General features: G+C 46.5%; 1 protein-coding gene across 3 annotated transcripts in view; it reads left to right on the forward strand.

Moving 5' to 3' along the window:
• Positions 1 to 16,654, forward strand: part of WNT9A (Wnt family member 9A) — a 63,379-nt gene extending 46,725 nt beyond the window's left edge. For 2 of the 3 annotated variants that reach the window (XM_067530390.1, XM_067530391.1), the window contains exons 3-4: positions 999 to 1,261; positions 12,651 to 16,654. In XM_067530390.1, the coding sequence (XP_067386491.1) occupies positions 999 to 1,261; positions 12,651 to 13,124 (737 nt within the window). In that variant the 3' untranslated portion in view covers positions 13,125 to 16,654. The remainder of the gene's footprint in view (positions 1 to 998; positions 1,262 to 12,650) is intronic. The other variant, XM_067530392.1, reaches the window with a different exon arrangement.
• The last annotated feature ends 4,238 nt before the right edge of the window (positions 16,655 to 20,892 follow it).

Raw genomic sequence — 20,892 nt, forward strand, 5'->3', positions numbered from 1 at the left:
TGCATCTGAGGAAGTGAGCTGAAGCTTACGAGAGCTTGTGCCTGCTGAAATTAAATTTGTTAATCTTTAAAGTGCTACCAAACTCTCGTTTTTACTGTATACAGACTAACACTGCTAGCCCTCTGAAAAAGACTTCTGGGAACTTTCAAATATGGCAGTGCCTCTGGTAATGGGCTGGTTTGTGTCACTTTCCCTGCTCAACTCTCTTGGCTAGAATAATAACGAAGACTTTGCTAATTGTTTTGAACTCATACACTGCTGCAGCAGAAAATCATGTTCACATTCCCCCCTGTAACCATTTAACTGTTTTTTGCAGCAGAGCCACTTGCGATCGTGGTCACAACCCTTGCTGATCCCAGAATTGCCATACATGTATTACTGCACCTTGATGCTGGTGGCTTTGACTATTCCCCCTCTCTCCAGCCTATGTCTGTTTTTGGAGGCTGGGGATTTTAGCAGATGCCCCCACACAACCTATACTATTTTCCCTCCTTCCTCTTTCAGACTCCGACGCAGGTCTGGTCTGCATTTAAAACCTCTAACCATCACACCATGTGCTGGTGTGAGTGGTGTGGTTTGTTTTAACCGACATAGCTATGCCAATGTCAGCCATAGTGTAGATCCAGTTTATACCAGTATAAAAGTGCCATTGCCGACATAGCTTGTGTTTCTTGGGGGAAGCTGAGGTGAGCTATGCCAGCAGAAGACAGCTTCTACCAGTCTAAACTGCAACTATACTATACCACCAAAAGCTTCCTAGTCTGTGTGGCTAAGGCCTTGTCTAGGATGAGAGCTGCTAGTTGAGTTCTGATCTGTCTTTTGTCTGTTCTCTGCATTATATTCTCCAATATTTCACCCTGTGTGGTAAAATGTGTCGTTATGCCTTTGACATGACTTAATCCCTTCAGTCCAGTCCCTTGGAGCTATGGGCCCATAAATGTGTCCAACAAAGCAGTCCTGCCCCAACATAACACTGTCCTCTTCTTTTCCTCTCCTAGGTTTTAAGGAAACCGCCTTCCTCTATGCCATTTCCTCAGCGGGGCTCACCCATGCCATGGCCAAGGCGTGCAGTGCCGGGCGTATGGAGCGCTGCACCTGTGATGAGGCCCCCGATCTGGAAAACCGGGAAGCCTGGCAGTGGGGTGGCTGTGGTGACAACCTCAAGTACAGCAACAAGTTTGTCAAGGAGTTCCTAGGGAAGAAATCCAACAAGGACCTGCGAGCCAGGGTGGACTTTCACAACAACCTGGTGGGCATGAAGGTGAGGTGCTACTCAATCTCCATGTGGAAACAGGGCCTTGGAGTGAAGGTGTGGCTGGAGTTAATTCATTATTGCCTTTCACCTCTCTAGAGTTGGGTCTGAATTGGAATCAGAAGAGGAGTGTGGTGGTTATTATCCCTTATTCTTGAGACCATCTCCCCTCCCCATCTTCTGGACTTCAGCAGATCTTGCTGTCTCGATGTTTTTGATACCATGGCCATCACCATGGTGCAGGAGCGCCTTCCTTCAGAAGGAGTGGCATGGCAGGGTGTTGCAATCAGGACTCAACTGCTCCCCCCGCACCCCCCCACAGCTTTGCAAGAGACACTTGCCACCTTTCTGCAGCAAGAAAGACTTTAGATTGGATATGAGGATCAACTTCCTGTAAGCGCTGGAGTAGGCTTCCAAGAGGGTGTGGGAACCCCCCATCAATGGTGGGTTTTTAATAGTTTAGACCAGTGTTTCTCAATTACATTTTGCCGCGGCACCCTTGCGCGGCCATGCCATACCCTCCGCCGACAAGTCCAGGAAATCTTCCCCTTTTCGGCGGCGCGCTCTCGAAGCTGTTTTCGGCGGCGCGCGATTTCTGTTAATTTCAGCGGCGTGGTTCTGCTTTTTCGCAGAACCCTTCAACTCAGCGTGAAACACTATTTGAGAAACACTGGTTTAGACAAACCGGTCAAGGATGCTCAAGTATACTTGGTCCTCTCTCTGCAAAGTGGGATGGACTAGATGGCCTCTTCAGGTCCCTTCCAGCCCCACCTTTCTATAATTAAGAACATAGCTCAATGTGGCCAGGGCAGGGGAGGCAAACTGTCATTCAGTGATACTGTAGAGATGTAGACTGGAGGCTGGCTGGCAAAGCGAAGTGACCCTTCTTTTGGTCCCAGTAATAGTTATTGTGCTAAAACATGGTGACCGCACCTATTGATATCGTGTGGTTATAGCAGCTCTTCTGTGGTATGAGGCATGCTTTCTGTAACCTGTTTTCCATGTGTCCATCTTCTCTCTTCTCCATGGAGCTGAGAATCAATTCCCATGGATATTGAGGGGTAGGTGTACCTGTTGAGGGAAGGATTAGAATCCCATTTGAACCCTCCGCTTTGCCAGCCTCTCTGGGTTGGCATCACACTTGGTGAAGGTAGCAGGATGAAGGATTAATCAGTTCAGGATTCAGCATGCTTCTTTGCCATCTGTTTCTTTCCCCCCTAAAAAAACTGGATGTGGTTTAGTGGTCCAGATTCCTCAGCCATTGTCTAGCCTTGGAAGCTAAATCGATAGCTGTGAGGGAGGTCTGCTTAAAAAAACAAGTCAGTTTGAGCCCTGACTTAGTTAAATTGGTTTAATTAAAAAAAAACGGGGAGAACCCCCTGTTTCAAGATGGGGGAACTCTTAATCTGAATTAGCCGAAGCCAACCAGAGACACTACAACAGAACTAAAATATCTAAGGCACCTGTAGGACCCCTCTGACTTCAGTGTCTGAGCATCTCCCAGTCTTTTTAACGTGGTTACTTCACGGGGGTGTTATCTCCATTTTACAGATTGGAAAACCAGCAACTTGTCCAAGGTCACATAAGTCTGCAGCTGAGCAGGGAATTAAACTTGGGTCTCCCGAGTCCCAGGTTAAGACTCTAACCACTGGGCCACAACTGTCCGCACCAAGAGTTGCCCTGGTTTTAAGAGCCTCCGTTTAGTTAGGCCAGTCACATCCGGGCAGGGCACAACAGAGCCTGCCTTGGGTTTGAGGTGGGCAAGAAGCCTCCTTTCTCCCATAACTTGTCCTAGGAGACTGCTCCAGGGTTGCCAACGTGGGGTGGAGGGTGGGTGGGGCTGTTTGTTAAAGATACCACACAGGCTTTTGGGAGTCTCCCCACTTCTCAGTGGCATGGATTTCTCCCCCACTACTCCCAGTCCTGGCAGAATGGGTCACTGGTCTCCTGAGACAGCACAAGGAACCGTTGCCAGCTCAGTGAATTAGGTACAAACTCTAGTGGTCTTCCAGTCAACAGAGTAACTTCTCGATGGACAAGTTACCAAACACGCCCCCGTATTCCTAGGCAGTGATACTACTCTCTGCCTCTTCTTAAAAGAGAAGAAAAATAAACCCTAGTTTTAGTCTCTCATGGTAGAATTTCTGACTTCACTTTTTGAAAGCCTTGGTGGTTGGACTTGCTGCTAGTGCTGAAATCATCCCTGAGCCCGTTTTTACCCATTCTGCCTTGCAAAGTGCTTCCCATATGACCTCAGTTGCTAATGAAAGGGCAAGATTGTCTGGTGTGAGGATGAGGTAATTTAGACTGAGGACCTCTCCAGCCTCCTCTTTATTGTGAAGCAGGAGCTCTGAATAGCCCACTTATTAAAAAAGCAATTTCCTTTCCTCTGCCAAATCTACTCGCGCTCCCTCAGCTATTCTCCCCGCGCAGCCCCCGCCCCCTCCCCCAATGAAAGGAGTCAACTTCGTAAAGCTCCATGGCTGGCAATGAAGTGGAAGTCGCTTCATTATATTACATAGCGAGGCTGGAGTCTATTCCACCACCCTCTTCGCCCCCTCTTTTGTAAGCCATTAATGAAAAGTCAGAAGACTAGAGCGCTCAATTAGTTCCACTGGGCTTGAGTAAGTGACGTTTTAATTAAATTCACCTCAGCGAAGTATCATTAAACATGACTTTGCAACTACCTCTCTGGAGCGTTGCTAAATTCCTGGAATCCCACACAGGCCTGACCTTTTTCCTGAGGTATGTTTGGTCAAGTATGCCTTGCCGATCAGAGGGGCGCTATTAAAGGAGGTGCAGTTACCCAGGAAGAGGGACCATGTTCTCAGCGCCCCCCCCCCCCCCGTCCTCCCAATCAACTGAAAGGGAAGGCAATGTGGGTGATGGTGTGTTAGGAGGCTGGTTGCACCACAGAGGATGAGAATACAGCGAAGGAGGCAGAAAAACAGCACTGCAGAGTCTTCCTACTGATGTCTGTTTTTAGACCATAAACCCTTCAAAACTCATTTTCCCCCTTAGACAGTAATTTTAAGCTTCCTCCATTATTTTGGAGTAACCCGGAAGGCCAGTGGGAGGGGTTTTTTGGCCTGCTGAGACCATATACAACTGCTGAAGGCATTCCTGAACCAGCCACTGACTGCTATAAAATGGATCCAGCTTACTTCAGGTCTCTGCATTGCTTCATGCTCATCTTTGCAAGGGAAAGAGAATCCCACCAGAGACAGTGGCATTAGCAGCGGGTCAGAACCTTTCACCTCTAGGCCCACAGGGTACGTCTGACCCCTGTTGGGAATGACTAGTGATAGCCCTACTGTCTAACACTGCTTGGATTTCAGGAGGAAGGCGTTGTCAGCTCCATTGTAAGTGGCCCAATTCCTCCAGTTTTGGGAACATCCAGAAGCTGCTCCGGGACTGAATGCATTTAGCTGGCTTTCCCTCCTGCCCTGGGAGGTGGCCTCTCTGTATTAGGCCTGCAGAGAACCATGAGACACAGCACATTGCACATATAATTCTTTAGGGGTGCAAACTGTGCCTGCATTTTCCATCCACAACAAATCGCACATGCAAATACTGGCATCTGGAGAGCTAATGACCTGACCAGTACCTGCAAATCAGAGCATTAGTAAGGCAACGGCAAGTGGAAAGATAGAAGCGCACGTTTTATTTTTCCATGTTCAGATTGGTCTTGCAGAAAGCCTTCTGAAAAGGAAGGCCTGCAACTGAACTTGCCCCTAGAATCTTTCCAAGTTAACCCCTTCAGGAAAAGTTCTTAGCCCTTACATCACGCTTTTCATCTTCAGAAGTGCTTGCAGACGTGAATAGCTTCCAGATTCTTCCTGAAATCAAACTTCCCTGCAAAGCACCGCTTTAAAACTGGGTTACCTTCGAAGTCTCATTAAATTGAAGGGGTTTTGGATTTTTTTTTAAGGGGGGGGAGAATCAATCCAGTTGTTTCGAGAATGCCCGTCTAAATGGAAGTGCCGTTGCAGTCATCGTGTATCTCTTGGCTTTACTTTCCATACTCTGAACACTCCTCTGAATCTGCACCTGGAAAAAAGTGAGTAGGTTGTTCTGGGTTAAGGGAGCTGCAGGCTGGGCATGAAGAATCAGGCAGTCTAAGAATTCCCATGATGGTCTCTAGCTTGAACTGCTGCTCTTAGACCATTTATGGTTTAGACCATTCCAGGAGCTGGCTTAAAACCGTTGAAGAGTTGATTGCCCAATTGGGAATGAATGGGGAGCTGTGCTCAGTATTTCAGCTAAAACTGAAAGCTTGTTTGTTTGCAATGTGTCTAAATGGATGTTTACTGGGCTTTAGCTGGCTACCAAGTGCAGGCTGCTGTTGTGGGGAAGGATTACACGCTATGCAGCGATGCTCTGTAATCCCTCTCCTGGAATCTGTAGCAGTGTTTGGCAGCGGAGTCCTCCAGTGCCAGCCAATCAGTTTGGTTCTCCTCTGTTCACACAGCAGCGCAGGGCAATAGAGATGCTCCAGATTCTTGAAGTGTTGCTGTGTACTAATCAGTTTCCCGTGCATCCTTAAAGGGATTAAGCAAGAGATGCCCAGATAATCCGGGCAAGTGACCTGCTAAGGAAGGCAAAAGGTCCCCCAAGGTCACTGCCTATCTGACTTGGGAGAAAATTCCTTCCCACTCCACATACCACTGGTGATCAGTTAGACCCTGAGCCTGTGGGCAAGAACCAGCCAGCCACCTTAGAGACCTGGCCATCCCTGATGCTTCATGGGATGGAGATAAAGCTCTATTAAATAAAGTTGCTTTGTTTTTCCCCCGCAACAAGTAAATCCGGTAGTTTTATTTGAGGCAGTGTGATCGAGCCGATTAGGCGAAGGCCTGGGCACGAAGAGGCTGGGGTTTTGGTTCTGGGTCTGCCTCGACCCACTTGGTTATGCAAATTCGTGCTAGTTTTCACAGCTGAAATTCTTCTGATTGTAAAAGGACCCCAGTGGTAGATGCAAGGTCAGTAAGTCTAGGCAGGATGGAGGTGTAGTTGGTGGGGATGTGGGATTCAGGCCGCCCCAGGGGCTGCCACTCAACTAGCTAGTACATGTTACAATTGATGCTCACTTATCTAAACTACAAGGTGTTAGCTAACCTCATCTGAGGTGCTGCTTAAATCTTATTCAAGCCGAGCTGCCAGCCCCTTGAATTAGCTGGCACTGTCCCAGCTCCTTCTTAGTGCTAAGGGACAGAAGGGCAGCTGACAGGATTCTCCAGCACCACTCAGACCTGTCCATCAGCAGATGCCCTCTCTTGGCTGCCTCCTTTTCCTGTACCTTCCAGGACAGAGCAGAATGAGATGGACCAGCAGCTGCGCCCCCCGCAGCGCTGGGAAAAGGAAGAGGAAGGGCAGAGAGCGGTTCAGTTTAGCTTATGGAAGGCTTGCGGTGTGATTGAAACCCATAAGCCGTGCCTTTCCGTGGAAGGCTTCCATGAGCAGCTGAATTGTGACTGGCAGCTAGGGAGGGTGGCTGAGGGGAGGAAGCTCACTAGGATTTTCACTGTAGCCGCCTCGTAAGATTCTTGAGTTTTCACAAGCCCCAGAAGAGGGGTTTTTAGTGGGAGCTCAGCATGTGTCCCTGTTACGCACCGGCAGTGTAAATGCACCGTCCTGCAACGGGGGAACTGGTGCACTCGTTTAAAAACAGGGGAGTGGAAACTTAATGATCATGTCAGCACTGCAGCTGTCCGAGCTGAGGGTAACCGTGGGGGTGGGTGGGATTGGGGATCCCGTTGCCAGGTTCGTCTGGTGGCTTTAATATGTAAAAATATGCAAAACTACTATGTTCCTTCTCCGTCAGCACTCTCCCCACCCGCATCCAAGAAAAAAAACCTCACCCAGATGGCATAAATCTACTCTCCCTGGGGTGCTAGAGGCTTGCACCCATACAGCCTTGCAGCCCGCATGCTTTGGGCTTGCCTGTCCTCTAGGGGGCATCTTGCATTTCCTCCTGGGCACCTGCATGCTGGCAGAGATGGGGCCCAAGTGGTCAAATTGTCTATCCTGTCTCATGCTGCTAGAGTCTCATGCACTGGGTTGCTTACCTTTCCTCCTGAGCTTGCTGTAACAGTAGGGGGAGTTGTGGGATTGAGGGGGGAGAATAAACAGCCTCTGAGGCCCGGTCCAGGAGCGTGAAGTGACTGCGACGCAGACTATGCAACCCCCTCATCCGCTTTGCCCAGCACGCTGGTGGTCTGGGCATGAAGTCAGGTCTAGAAACTTGTTTCAGTTTACACTGGTTGCCTGGGGGGGCAGGGAACCAGTTTGAAGTGACAGCGGGAGAGCTAGAGCGAGCATAGGCTCTCATTTGAGTGTGTTGAACGGTGTTCTGTGCGCTCTTGTCCCACGTTGTCGGGTTTCTTGCAGAGTTGGCGAGACAGTTTGGCATGGAGCGTGTAACCGCTTCTAACCAAGCTGGCCCGGCTGTGCATAGCCAGCAGCAACACATCTCCCTCTGTAACCTGTCACTTGTCTGAATGCTACTGTGTAGTATTGGATTGCATTCGAGAAGGTCTTGGCTGTCGCAGGAATGAAGTGTGACCATTGGCTGGGGTTTGCTTAAGGCCGTATTATGCGAAGCATCTTTCTAAAAATGACTGTGTAATACCAGGATTGGGCCAGGCCCCAGTTCCCGAGTCCATGACCTATTGCAAATTTGCATGTGGTGCTTGGGATTCGTGCCGCCAAGTAACTAAACCTGATGGTCGGGGAAATGGATTGGAGCCAGTCATCTGCTCTTGTGGGCTGTAACGTAGGCAGACGCTGTAATGGGCAGTGGAGGGGAGGGGACGTGATGGTTGATTTCAAGATCCTGAATAAAGCCAGCTGGCCCAAAGGAAGGGTGCTCAGCAGTGGTACCTTTACAGGAGGGAGCTTATAAAACAGACTGTGTTTTTGCTTTGCTATTTTAAGGGATGGTTGTAGCGTGTCCATTTAAAGTAAAAACAAAGTCTCTCCAATGGAAAATGTGGTGCCTACATTATATTGCCCTCTGGGGAAGGGGGTAGAACTATAAAAATATAATTATGCAGTCCACAAAAGTACAGGCTCCCTCTGACTATCCAATTAAGGTGTCCTCTCGGTTTTCCCAGCAGCCATAAAGTAATTGCTAGGATTACACACATTTGCAGAGAACAGGTGGAGAAGGTTAGCTAGCCCTTTCTACAGCAGATGGGCTCCAATAGTATGAAGTCTGCTTACCAGAGTGCCTTCAAATTGGACCAGAGCCTCAGCGGTGTAAATCAAAGTCAATGGAGCTATGGTGCTTTACTCCAGCTGCGAATATGGCCCTTATTCGTCTCTCCTTGCCTTCGCCTAGCACCAGTCTCCTGTTCTCTATTTAAATCATGTGACTCGTGCAGCAGCCGTCTCTTCTGTAGCACCTGCCTTTGGCAAGAAACACAGAAGCTGTTCCCATCTCCCCCCATCCTGGGTCTCCTATGACAACATATTCCTCCCTTTGCCCAGCCCCTACGCCTATTTAACTCTGAATTATTGGGACATGCAGTTAGTAGGAACTGTCCCTGTACAAATGAAAGCTGTACCTGGAAAAACTCCCTACGTAGAGTGGTGTGCATGCACCTTGGTAATACTGTTTTCTTCCCTCTGGTTCTTCCGAATGACATTCTGCCTCTGATTTCTCCATCCTCTGAGACATCAGCCTTTCTGCAGCAATGGAGTGTGATGGGAGAAGACTAGGACACTAGAGTAAAGAAATAAAAACAAAGACTCCAGGCCAAACTCTCCCTTTTAAACCCATTGACTTCAGTGCTGGGGCAAACAAGGACAGAAGCTAACACGAGACCCCTATATGAAGGTGTCACATTTTTTTTTTGTTCCAATTTGCAGGGCTTCCCAGCATCCTTATCCTCCCCCCCCCCCCCCCCAAAAAAAAAAAAAAACAAAAACAAAAAACAAAAAAAAACCACCTCGGAGTTTGAAGAACTCAAGTGGAACCGCCCCTCTTTTTGGGTTGAAATCATGTGGTTTGTGGCCCGTTGGGCTCTCTATAATGGGAATATGATCCTGATCTTTGGGTCGCAGGATTGTGCAGATTAGCTCTATACTGTACTGGGGGGGAAGATGCTCCAAGATTTGCCCAACTAGCGTACATTGGAGAGACGCAGGGAAGGGGACAAAGGACAAAATAAGCAGCGTAAGCCACTGTGGTGTCTCGCAGGTCTGCTGAAGACATCATAGCTTGCTTGTGGCTCTGCCACTCATGAGTCCGACTCCTTGTGAACTTGTGGCCTTTGATTCTTGGTCTCATTTGCCATCACACTTGGGATCAAATCCTACCCTTGGAAGGGCCAGAAGAGCTTAAACTGGTTCTCCTGTGGAGTGGAGGCAGAACACAGCATAGGCTCCGTGCAACCTTCATCCAACTGAGATCTGTAGGGGTCTCCTCATTGCTATCCCATAGCATATGAGGTGCTCATCATGATGGGTCTTTCCACGTGACCAAAATGGTGCATAGCGAAGGAGTAGCAGGCTCTATTAATCTGCCTCTTCTACAAAGCCACACGCTTCAGGATTAAAGAGGAGGCCTCTGTCCCTACCCAAATTCTTCATAGTTCCCACTATTTGGGATCATTCAGACTGAGGCTTGGACACCCGTGAGCCTGATCCTGCTCTTACACCAACCTGAATGTTGAGTAACCCCATTGAGGTCTCTGGAGTACCATACACAATGATACTGGGAGAAAAGCTGGTTCTGAACAGGTCGCTACACATAGCTAGTGACGTATGCAGGATTGAGTCTGAAGGCTCTAGGTTTTTAAGGACCCTTTCATCACCTGTAGCATTAGATACAGGAATTCTTAACCCCCATGTGCTGACAAGGGCTGGGCAAAATCTTTTTTCACTGAAAAATGCAGACTTGGGTTGACCAAAACATTTTGCCAAAGGGGGTCCATCTTGGAAAATGGCTTTGGAGAGGATTCAGAAATGTTGAAATGGTTCATTTAATCCTTTTCTGAAACAAAACGTTCTGTTTTTGTGTGTGACGCACTAGATTCACAAGGTGTTTGTAGGAGACAACTGCGACGTGGTGGTGCCCCTTAAGCCCTGTGGTTAGCAGTTTCCAGAGCAGGGATTCAAACCTGGGCCCTGCATCCCTGGGCCCTTACCCAAAAGCTCACTGATCATGGTGGTGGGGGAGATCTCCTTCTCCAGTTTGTTAGCGGTGGTGCCTATGTCCCCTTGTGAATCTAACCCTTTTTGCTTCCTTTGCCAAAAATTTTGATTTCCATTTGACCCGAAGTAAATTTTCTTTTAACTGCCAGTGAACCAAAAAAATCAGTTATTCGCCCAGCTTTGCTGTGGCCACAGTGAGATCATTGTGTTCACATATGCGAATGTGTTCCATCCTTTCCCATCTGAACCTCTCCTTTTCGAGAGGCGGACAGAGGGGCATCCTGGGGTTTCATAGCAAATTACAGCATGGTTCATTAAGCCTGCACTTGGCCAGTAAGCAGTGATACTTTGTGAGAACACATGTGTGTTCATGACTGCTCGCTGTAAAGTTCTGGCAGCTTTTTGGGTGAGCTGTTGATTTCCGGAATAGGATCCTGAACTGGAGGGAACCCTTGATGACATTTTTAGGGCTGTCAACAAAACACCTTTGCATAATGTACTGAACTGACTAGTATCTGTAAACCAGTGGCTCTCAAGCAGCGGTATGCAGAGATCTTCTAAGGGTACATCAACTAATTTAGATATTTGCATAGTTGTACAGCAGACTACATTAAGAAGCACTAAGTCGGTAGAAACTAAAATTTCAGACCATCGCTTGTTTATACTGCTTCATATACTATACACTGAAATGCAAGGACAATATTTATAGTCCAATTGATTTATAATGATATAGTAGAAATGAGAAAATAGGTTATCTTTCAGTAAGTGTGCTGTGACACTTTGTTTGACTTTTCTTAAGCAAGTTTTTAAGTGATGTGAAACTTGGTGGTACACAAGACAAATCAGACTCCTGAAAGGGGCCCAGTAGTCTAGGAAGGTTGAGAGCCACTGCTGTATACCATGGTATCTGCTTGCTGCAATCAGAAGTGCTCACCTGTGTTTCTGTAGGCCCTGCATGGCTAATGGATGTTCTGTACCCTCATGGGATAGGGGCCCTATACTTTCTGGAGCAAGAAGATTGGGGTTCTGTCTCTGCCACCATCATGAAATTCTGAGTGGCTTTGGCATGGAGTGTCATGACAGCTGTGATGTTTGAAGGAGCTATGGAGTTGTTGCTTCCTCTCTTACCCTGCTTTAAAACACTAACTTGTTCTCAGTCTGCTTGTCCTGAAAACAGGACATTTCACAAGGTCTTAAATCCCTCCAGAACCTCCTGCCCACAGGACAGTATGTAGTGTGGTCTGAAACCTAGTGAGCTGCTTCTCTGCCGTTCCCAGGTCCTGCCAACTTGAAAGCTAGCATCCTTGTCAAAATGGGCGTTGTCACACTAAAAATACTCCAGGTGACCCATCTTAAACTGGAATGAGGGGGATCAACGTCGTTTTGAAGTGTAGCCCTCCACGCCCATAGGTGCTCCTCCTATTGACAGTTGCCATCTAAGCACTGGAAGACAGGCCAAGAGTTTAGTGGTCTTTAATGCAATGTAGCTGCTTGGCATAGAGGAAAGCCTGCACAGCATGACCGGCAAATGAAGTGCAAACCACTGATGGTCCATAGACCATCGTGACAGAAAGATGGAACTAAATGACCTAATAGAGCTTTCTCTGCCATCCCAATTAGGCACATGGCTACTGTAGCTAATCTAAGCCTTGTAACGAAGGATTACATTTAACCCACCCTAAAGAAGAGTCATAGAAATACTTTTTTTGCTTAGCTGTTGGTGACTTTGTTAGTAACTCCACTGTGGAAGGGTAGACAATGGTAAGCAAGGTGAGCACGAATTCCTATTATAGTTACGTTAATCATGAGTGAAGGAATGATCTCTCTGTAATAGACAGCCTCTGATTCATCCCAGCTTCAAAAATCTACCTGCCCAAATGTGCTACCCATTCACTCAAAGCACTTCACAGATCTTAACTAACTGAGCACTGGAACTGCTCTGACAGGCCAGGGAAATGAGGTACAGAAGAACCATAAAATTAAGGTTTGGAGTGGACCTCAGGAGGTCCTAGAGTCCAACCCCTTGCTCAGAGTTAAATGACTTGGCCAAAATCAGTGACAGAACCAGGAAAAGGAACTGTACGCCCCCAGATTCCTGCTCCAGCCAGGAGATTGCCTTTTGTAGTGCCAAGATTTCATGGTTTCACAAGGTAGCCTGTAGAGCATTTGCTGGCTCTGTGGTTAAATTTCTCCTGCTCTGTAAGTGACTTTCTTTTTGGCTGGCTTCTTCTGTTTGCAGGTCATCAAAGCTGGCGTGGAGACAACGTGTAAGTGCCACGGCGTATCCGGCTCTTGCACCGTCCGAACTTGTTGGAGGCAGCTGTCTCCTTTCCATGAGATCGGCAAGCAGCTGAAGCAGAAGTACGAGACGTCCCTCAAAGTTGGCAGCACTACCAATGAGGCCACAGGGGAAGGGGACATCTCGCCGCCCAAGAAGTCCACCCCTGGACACAGCGATCAGATCCCAAGGACTACAGATCTTGTCTACATTGACGATTCCCCCAGCTTCTGTCTGATGAGCAGGTATTCACCCGGGACTTCGGGAAGGAAATGCTACAAAGACAAGAACTGTGAGAGCATTTGCTGCGGCCGAGGTCACAACACGCAGAGCAGGGTAGTCACACGGCCGTGCCAATGCCAGGTTCGCTGGTGCTGCTATGTAGAGTGCAAGCAATGTACTCAAAGAGAAGAAGTTTATACCTGCAAAGACTAATACAGGCTCTGCCGAGTGGAGAGCCTCTGTGATGGGAGATTATGATCTATGAGAACTACACATGGAGACAAACAGGGTTTGACTGAGGTTCTAGGATCTGAAAGCTATGTTGAGACATAAGCACTTTGTAGGGTACAGGTGACCCAGCTATGTTGCTGTGTTTTTTTGTTTTTCCTGTAGATTGACTTTTAACCATGAGGTCCAACTGTGTGGAAATAAGTGCCTGTCACGTTGGGGTTAGGTACCAGTAGACCCTCACCCAAAGCCATTCATGAACCCATCAGCTTGATGGATCACTTTATTTTGAAGTTTTGATTATTTCACCAATCCACCACAACTCCTGGGCTAATTTTTTTTCCTTTGGGATAAATAACCATATGACCTACAGTATTTATTCCTGGAAATCTTCCTGGCTATCTGGAAAGCCAAGCAAATAACGGGAAACTGATATAGGCTCTTTTGCATTGAAATGATGTGGTCATGGTGGCAGTGGCTTTTTCTAAAGCTAGGGGGAGGGCTGGGTGTGGGTTAAGTGTAGAGTACCAATTGTTCCTCTAGTGGAATTTCTGCAGCTCTAGCATACAAAGCTCTGACAATGAGACCCACTTTTGAGGGGTAACGATCTTAACTCTGGCTCCATATCTGCATGGTTTTGATCATTGAACATGGCTTCCGAAATGTTTGGGATCTGCCGGACTCACCAGGTTGCAGACAACAAAGATACACCCTCCCAGACCCTTCAGCCTGATCAGACACTCCTCTTTACATGTTCTTCAGATGCAGTTTCTTGAGCACTATCACTGTCTTAATTTAAAAAAAAAAAAACCACTAAAAGGCCTTTCATTTTGTATGGGATTAACTTCCTTTTCACCGCTTGTTAATTACTCACCCTATGGAGGATGCTTCAAAAATCCAAATGAGGACTTTTTTTTTTTTTTTTTTAAGCCTTTTCTAGGCTGAATTTGAACAGGTGTGTGTTTCTGATAGTTGGCTTATGACCGTATCTGTTCCGTTGCATCTCAGAACGCAAGGCTAACTTGACGTGCACATTGTATAGCAGCCATTCTGGACTGGATCGGACCTTTTTTGGGAGGAGAAAATCTTATTTTACTAGTCAGCATTCCATTCACTCTAAAACATGGCAGTGGAACGTGGCACAAGTTCTATGCAGACCCGATGACCTTAGCTTTTTATTTTTAACCACTAGATCGAGACCGCTGTTTTTCAATACAACTGTTTAATGGTGACAAGCGATGGGATTCCAGACGCCCAGTCAACACATGGCTACACCCAAGGGTGGACAAGGAAACAAAAGCCAAATTCAATGGCAGGCTGCAATGCTGTGAACTAGATGACAACCTCCATTATTTTACAGAGGATATTTACAACCTAGTACTTGATGTGGTGATGTTATTTGGTCATATAACACTGCTGGATCAGAAGCGGCTGGCGAATGCCTTAATGAAGCTTTCTAAGGAAACACTGGAGAGTGGAGGGCTTTTTTTTTTTTTTTTTTGGTAGCAGTCATTGATGAGCTAGTCGTAACGATTCTCACTAGCTTATAACCCATCTCTGGCTTTCGAGGGAGGAAGGTTAGCTGGCTACCTACCAAAAGCCACATGACCTTCCAAGAGGGACTATCCTTATCAGAGCTTCTTTTTAAATAGTAGCCACTAATATTTAAGCTGTTCATGTGCATCTACTGGGAGGGGATTTTTTTCCTAATCGACAAATTACTGCGGTCTGGCCTGGCCAGTTGTCATACTTTCTTCTGGGTGGGTGAGTGTTGGGGTGGGGGAAACAGTGCAGGAAGAAAGGTCTCTTCCCCCCCCCCCCCCCTTTAATAGCTCTGATCCTGCAAAGCCTACCAGCTCTTTCTTGTACACTTCTGGGCGCACTGGGGAGCAGGTGGAGGGGAATAGTTCTGGGGCACCACCTGACCTTTCTGGTGACTCTGCATGGCAAATGCACATTGACGCGTTGAATGCGAGAGATGAGGAGGATTCAGCAGCTTCTGCTGGAAGCACCAGTTTGAAAGTTGCACACAAGCAGGTTACCTGGCTGTTTAAAAATAAATAATAATAAATAGACTGAACAGAAAATTAGTCAGTGTGGATATATGCATAACTTTATATAAATATGGAACACACTTATTTATTGTAAAGCCTTTCAGAAGGACCTTATGGTTTCAATGTGGTATTACGTCCAATCTCTCTCACATTCGCAAACTCATTGCAGTAATACTTTATGTTTATAACACCTCTTTTTTTTTTTTTTTTTTCAAAAGAGGCTTAAACCCAGATCCAAACACACCCAAAACTTGAGGCATTTTGTATTTGAGCTCCTGGCTCTAGACCTTAAAGTGGGACAGTTGCAAACTGGACTTTTTTTTTTTTTTAGTTTTTTGTAACTATGGGGGTCTGATTTTTTTTTTTTTTCCCCTCTTCATCTGTGTATCTATCTGCATTGACCTCGCTGGGGTAATGCCACACTTTCCTCAATGCCAGAGGACAAAGACTGATGTGTGGAGAGGGTATGGCGTTGATACTGAGTTTGGGGGTGGTGGGTGGGCCACATTGAATAGGGTAGCTTGCACATGGCATTTATTTTCAAGCGGTGTGTTTGACAATGGGGCTGGGGTGGGGAAATAAAGCAGTCTGTAAAAGATCACATAGAGGTGAGAGGCAAAGAGTGAATGAACTACTGAGTGAAAGAGCTCTTCTGTGTATTAAGTCACGCACTGAAGCCTGGATGCTTTCTGTAAGTATTTAAAAACAAATTGTATTTATGTTAATGTGGATATATTACTTTCCTGTTATATATTGTAAATAGCAAGATTTATTCTTCTGTGGTTAAACAAAACTATAACTAAAATAGTAGAGAGGCACATGCGTTAAATGTAAAGGCAGTGTATAAAATCTGCAAACACCCTGAAATCTGGAGGTCTTGTGGCGTTGACTTAAGGGGACATAGTGTGCACGCATTTTTTTCAAATGCCAGGGTTTTCCAAGGGTTGCCTCCATTTTTAAAAAAATAAATGGATGGAGGGTGGGGGAAAATTAGATCTCTCCCTTATGGAAAGGTCCTATTGAACTTAATTCGGATGGAACCAGTAGCGCGTTTCAGAAATTCCTCTTTGAATTTGAAATAAAAAACACGTAGCAAAGCGAGTTAGAAGCTATTAACCATTCTAAACTGTTTTATAGCATTTACAAGGGAATTGTATCCCTGCTACTCCATAGGGTAGTTCAAAAAGATCTATGATGTATTGAGTTTAATAGAGAAGGTTTTCAGCATAACCTCCACCAACCCCTGCTGGCTTCATCTTGATCATGTTCGACTTTTCCATGAGGGCTAGTTCTGCTGTCAGTTATGCCTGTGTAACTCCATTGCCAGTGCTCGCGCTCTCTCTAAAACCAGTATGAGAGAGCGGAATTGGACCCTGACTATCATGGTGCCATTTTCCAAAGAAAATGAAGCTTAGACTTTTTTCTAAAATACTCTTGCAGCAGATTTAACTGGAGAGGGATGGTGGAGAGGTGTGTGGTTGGGGGGGGGGGGGGGAGGGCGGCGGAGGTTTCTGCTTTCCCATCTCCTTCCTCCTCCCTTCCCCCCTCCCCTGTTTAAGGGCTGGTTCACCTTATATGATCCAGAAAGACTTGCAAGGCAGTGAGGGGGGGAGGGTGCAACCATTATTTATATAACTTTATTTTAACTTTTTAAAATAGAGAAGCTAGCTGTTGGGGGAGGGGATTATTTTTTATTGAGCAGTGCATTTAGTTAAGTCAGAAATCTAAAAGTATTTTTCTAAACAAGGCAACCTGAAAAGGTTTGCTGTTTTATATTAGGATTTTTTATTTAAAAATTAATAAAAATCCCATACAAATAATTGTTGCACCCATCATCTATTTAACAAGCTTCTGAGCTTTGTGCCTGACTTCCACATACCGGATGTGAAAAAGTGCAAAACAAATCCTAAATGTTACATTGTTCTCTTCCAACTTCAGAGGCCTTAAATTGGAACCCAAGTAGTATTTATCTTAAGGTGGCAATGGTGGTTCATCCATTCTTTCCCTTAAACTGAAACTGGAATTTCTGGTAGGAGTTGAAGGAAAGCAGAAAGTTACAGTAAAGACACCCAGACCTAAAACTTGTCGTCTGAACTTCTAAGACCAGGGCCATAGAAGGTGAAATATAGTAAATCAAGGGCCAATACCCCTTTCACTGTAACTTACCAGGGCTTTTGCCACTGATTTTCAGTGGGAGACCGAGAGGTGGCTATTATTGAAAGCAATGTGAGAGAATAAGAACATATGGAAGGGTTTAAACATCCAGGACCAAATTCTGGCCTATAACATACACAGCACTCACTGACTTCAGTTAAGTAGTTGCTGCATGCAAATGTGAGGCTGGAATTCAGTCCCGTGGGGCTAAAGACACTTTTTTCAGCTCTTCTTGGGTGACAAAGGTTAGTGGGGCCTTTTTTCAGAGAGTCATGACTTACCAGAGTTCCCTACTTCAGAAACGGAAATGATGGGCATGGGGGAGATTTAACTTCTAAGGGACAGCTCCATTCTGTCCTCCCAGCCTGCCAGCCACCCGCCTTCCCATAAGAAACACAGGGCTGGGCGGCCTGTGAACTTACTCATTCATATGCCCCACTTTTGCCATGGGCATTCGCCATTTTCCCAACCTTTTGCCAGGTGTCCGAGTACAAACCTGCTGAGGGAAAAGATGTCTAAGGGCCATTTGCGAACGCCAATTTCAATTGGTGGGGAAATGTTCGCAACAGACAGCCCCGGAGAGTTGAGTCCTTTCTGCAGCCCAGAGAACAGCTACAGCCTGGGTGATGTCTTTGCTAGCTTCTCAGCTGCAGCAGCTACACATGGGTAGGAAGAGAGAAGTTTAGTCTCCCTTTTCTCTTCAACTGCGCCCTCCTCCCATTCCCAATACATAAGCCAAAGACTGAAGGGGTGTCTTTGTAAAATAGGTGTCACCTGTGAGGTGCTGAATGCCTTCCTCTCCTATTGATGTCAGCATCAGGTGGAGGACACTCAGCAGCTCGCAGGGTTGAGCCTGTAGACGTCTGGCCATGAGGACCTGGCCGGAGTCACTTACTTCCATGTAGGTTACCAGATGGGCACTGAATGGACTTTAAATCCAGTCACCATCACTGTGGGCTGGAATGGAACCAGCCACTAGGGGGGAAAAGGGTCCATAGTACAGAACACCTTCAACCTCCAGTTGCTTCTCAGCCCAACACTAAAGGAGTACCTTTGAGTAGAAATTACGCTGCTCCAAAGACCGTGGGGAGGAGTAGAACAGAAATGTGGACAGCACCTTAACTAGGGCGTCATTTTGTTAGCTCTTACATTAAAGGCATCATTCTTTCCAAAGGCTTGTATGTGAAAACTTAAATGAATGCAATACATGGAAATACAGGTCAATAGGTACTCCACCTCCCCCTGGGTTCTGTTTAAATGCATGCAGCTCAATGTTTACTGAAATCTGAGCTTTGAAAAGTCCCTTTCTCACCAAGGGCACAGCATGTGCCACGGGAGAGAACATTGTAGGGTTACGCTGGACAGGTCGTCATTCAATAACAAGAGCACAGAGACACTTGCTCTCTAAGGAGCAGGAGAAATGCACTTAAGTAACACAATTCACAAAGAGGTCTGGGCAGGAAGTTGGGTCCCATGTTGGATCTATACCGGCTTGGCCAGCTCTAAATGAACCCAACCCAAACTGGCGGCCCCATCCTCTGCACATGAGCCCCCCCCCTTTCCCATTTTAGCTGCAATTCCCTGTGAGGTCTGAATGTGGAGTCTAGGATTTGTTTTGTGCACTTGAGAAGGGCATTTCCTTTTGCAAGGGAGGTGGGGACTGAACACTAACAGATGAAGGATTAGTATTTTTCTTTGAGGTTTTTTTTTTTTAATGTCTTATGGGAGCCTAAGTTATTTTTCTCTACCTCATATGTACAGCTTGTAGGTATAAATCTGATTCTGAGTGACTGTTGAGAATGTATTTAAGTTATTTAACATCTTTGTATAACAAAAGCCAGAACAAATGAAACAATAAATGTATTTTAAATTATACATGATGGCTGCTGCCTTTTCTTCACCTGGGCTGGATGGCGTCGGATACAAACTCCCGTGACGGCTGTGGTGTTGGATCCTCTCAGCCTGAGGGCCAAACCTATTTCAATAAAGGTCAAGTGGCCGCAAACAATCCTTGGGGGGGGGGGGGGGGTGATTTTGTCCCGTTTCCCACTCATTTCATGCTGCCCTTGCCCTGCAGCAGGTGACCAGCAGGGGGAGCTGCATCAGGGCAGGGGCAGTAGTTACGTGGTGCTCCCAGCTCATGTCAGAGTTGCTCCTGGAGCTATGGCGGGGTGAGGGAGGTCAGCAGGCTATGCTCGCTCATCTTCTCTGGAACGATGAGGCTGAGCCAAACAATTTCAGTTTAAAGAGCCTAGAGCGTGGCGTGGGAGGCACCTCTTAATTAACACAATAGCCCACCTAGGCAGCAATTTATAACCTCATGGGCCACAACAAGGTGGATGGCTGCTGCTCGAAGATACAAGAAGACAGCAGGGGCCATTAGTGTTTAATCCTGCAGCTCCCCCTCGTTTGAGTTAACCCATGTGAGTTAGGGTTGGACAGGCCTGGACCCTGGGGTCAGATTAGCTTTGCCCATCTGCTTGGACTTCTGTTTATCTCCTGTGTGGGGGCATTGTATTGAAAATTAAAATACAGCAAAGGCTGGTGCAGGCGGATACCCTATGCAAGCCCTTACCCGAGACCATTCCCTCTCAGATTTGCCTTGTCGTGCTCTAAATCCCTCAGAGCAAAGTGAATAATGCACAACAATCCATCTCTTTATTTAGACAGAGATGCATACTTGAAAGAAATGGCATGCAAGTCAGCAGAGCTAAAATGGAGTATATGGTCTCTGGATGATTACTTGCAGAAAGATGATGAGACTAAGTGGAGGGGGGCTGACCACTACCAAAGATTCAAACCCAGGTACTTGAACGTCTGTTAGTACAGGACAATGGCGAGCTGAAAGACTCACTTCCAAACAGAACAGGAAAGTCATGGGTTAAAGGAGAGAAGCGAGTGGAGTGATTTGTGGTAGGAGATCCAACTGATAAGATCTACGAGACTAAGTAGGCCTGCACTCTTGTATGGTTCTGAATGCTGGGCGCTGAGGAAGATATGGGAACGGCTCTTGAATACAGTTAAAATGAAAATTGTTAAAATGGGTGGTTGGAATTATAAGGATGGACCATGTTCGCAATGAATTAATTATAGGAAATGTGAAGAAGGGACCAACTGTAGAAGCTGAGGCTGAGATGATTTAGGCACGTGAGAAGATCAGAAGAATAAATAGATGTGAAGGGTAACACTGGTTTCCTAAGTCTAAGGGAAGGGTTAGGAGACCCACCACTTGCTGGATGGATGTCCTACAAAAGGATTGGATTAGCTGTAGAGTTTCTGAGGAATTGCTTCAAGACTGACTGAAATGGAGGAGGACTTGAAAAGTTGATCCCATATAGATGGGACTATGACAAGGAGACGAACTTGGCTTGTTCTCTGCTGCTTTGTTTGCAGAATATCTGCTGGTTGCTGACTATTCCTCCCCCCCCCCCCCCCCAACTTATTTGTCTCTTCATGGTGTTGCTTAGTCAGACTTCAAAAGCTAGGCTTACTAGCCTGGCACTAAATGCCACCTTCCATATTTTTTACCCCAATAGGATTTAGGT

Source organism: Emydura macquarii, unplaced genomic scaffold, assembly GCF_026122565.2.
Source record: "Emydura macquarii macquarii isolate MOO-44397 ecotype Brisbane River unplaced genomic scaffold, CSIRO-AGI_Emac_v2 contig_3080, whole genome shotgun sequence".
Lineage (NCBI taxonomy): Eukaryota > Metazoa > Chordata > Testudines > Chelidae > Emydura > Emydura macquarii.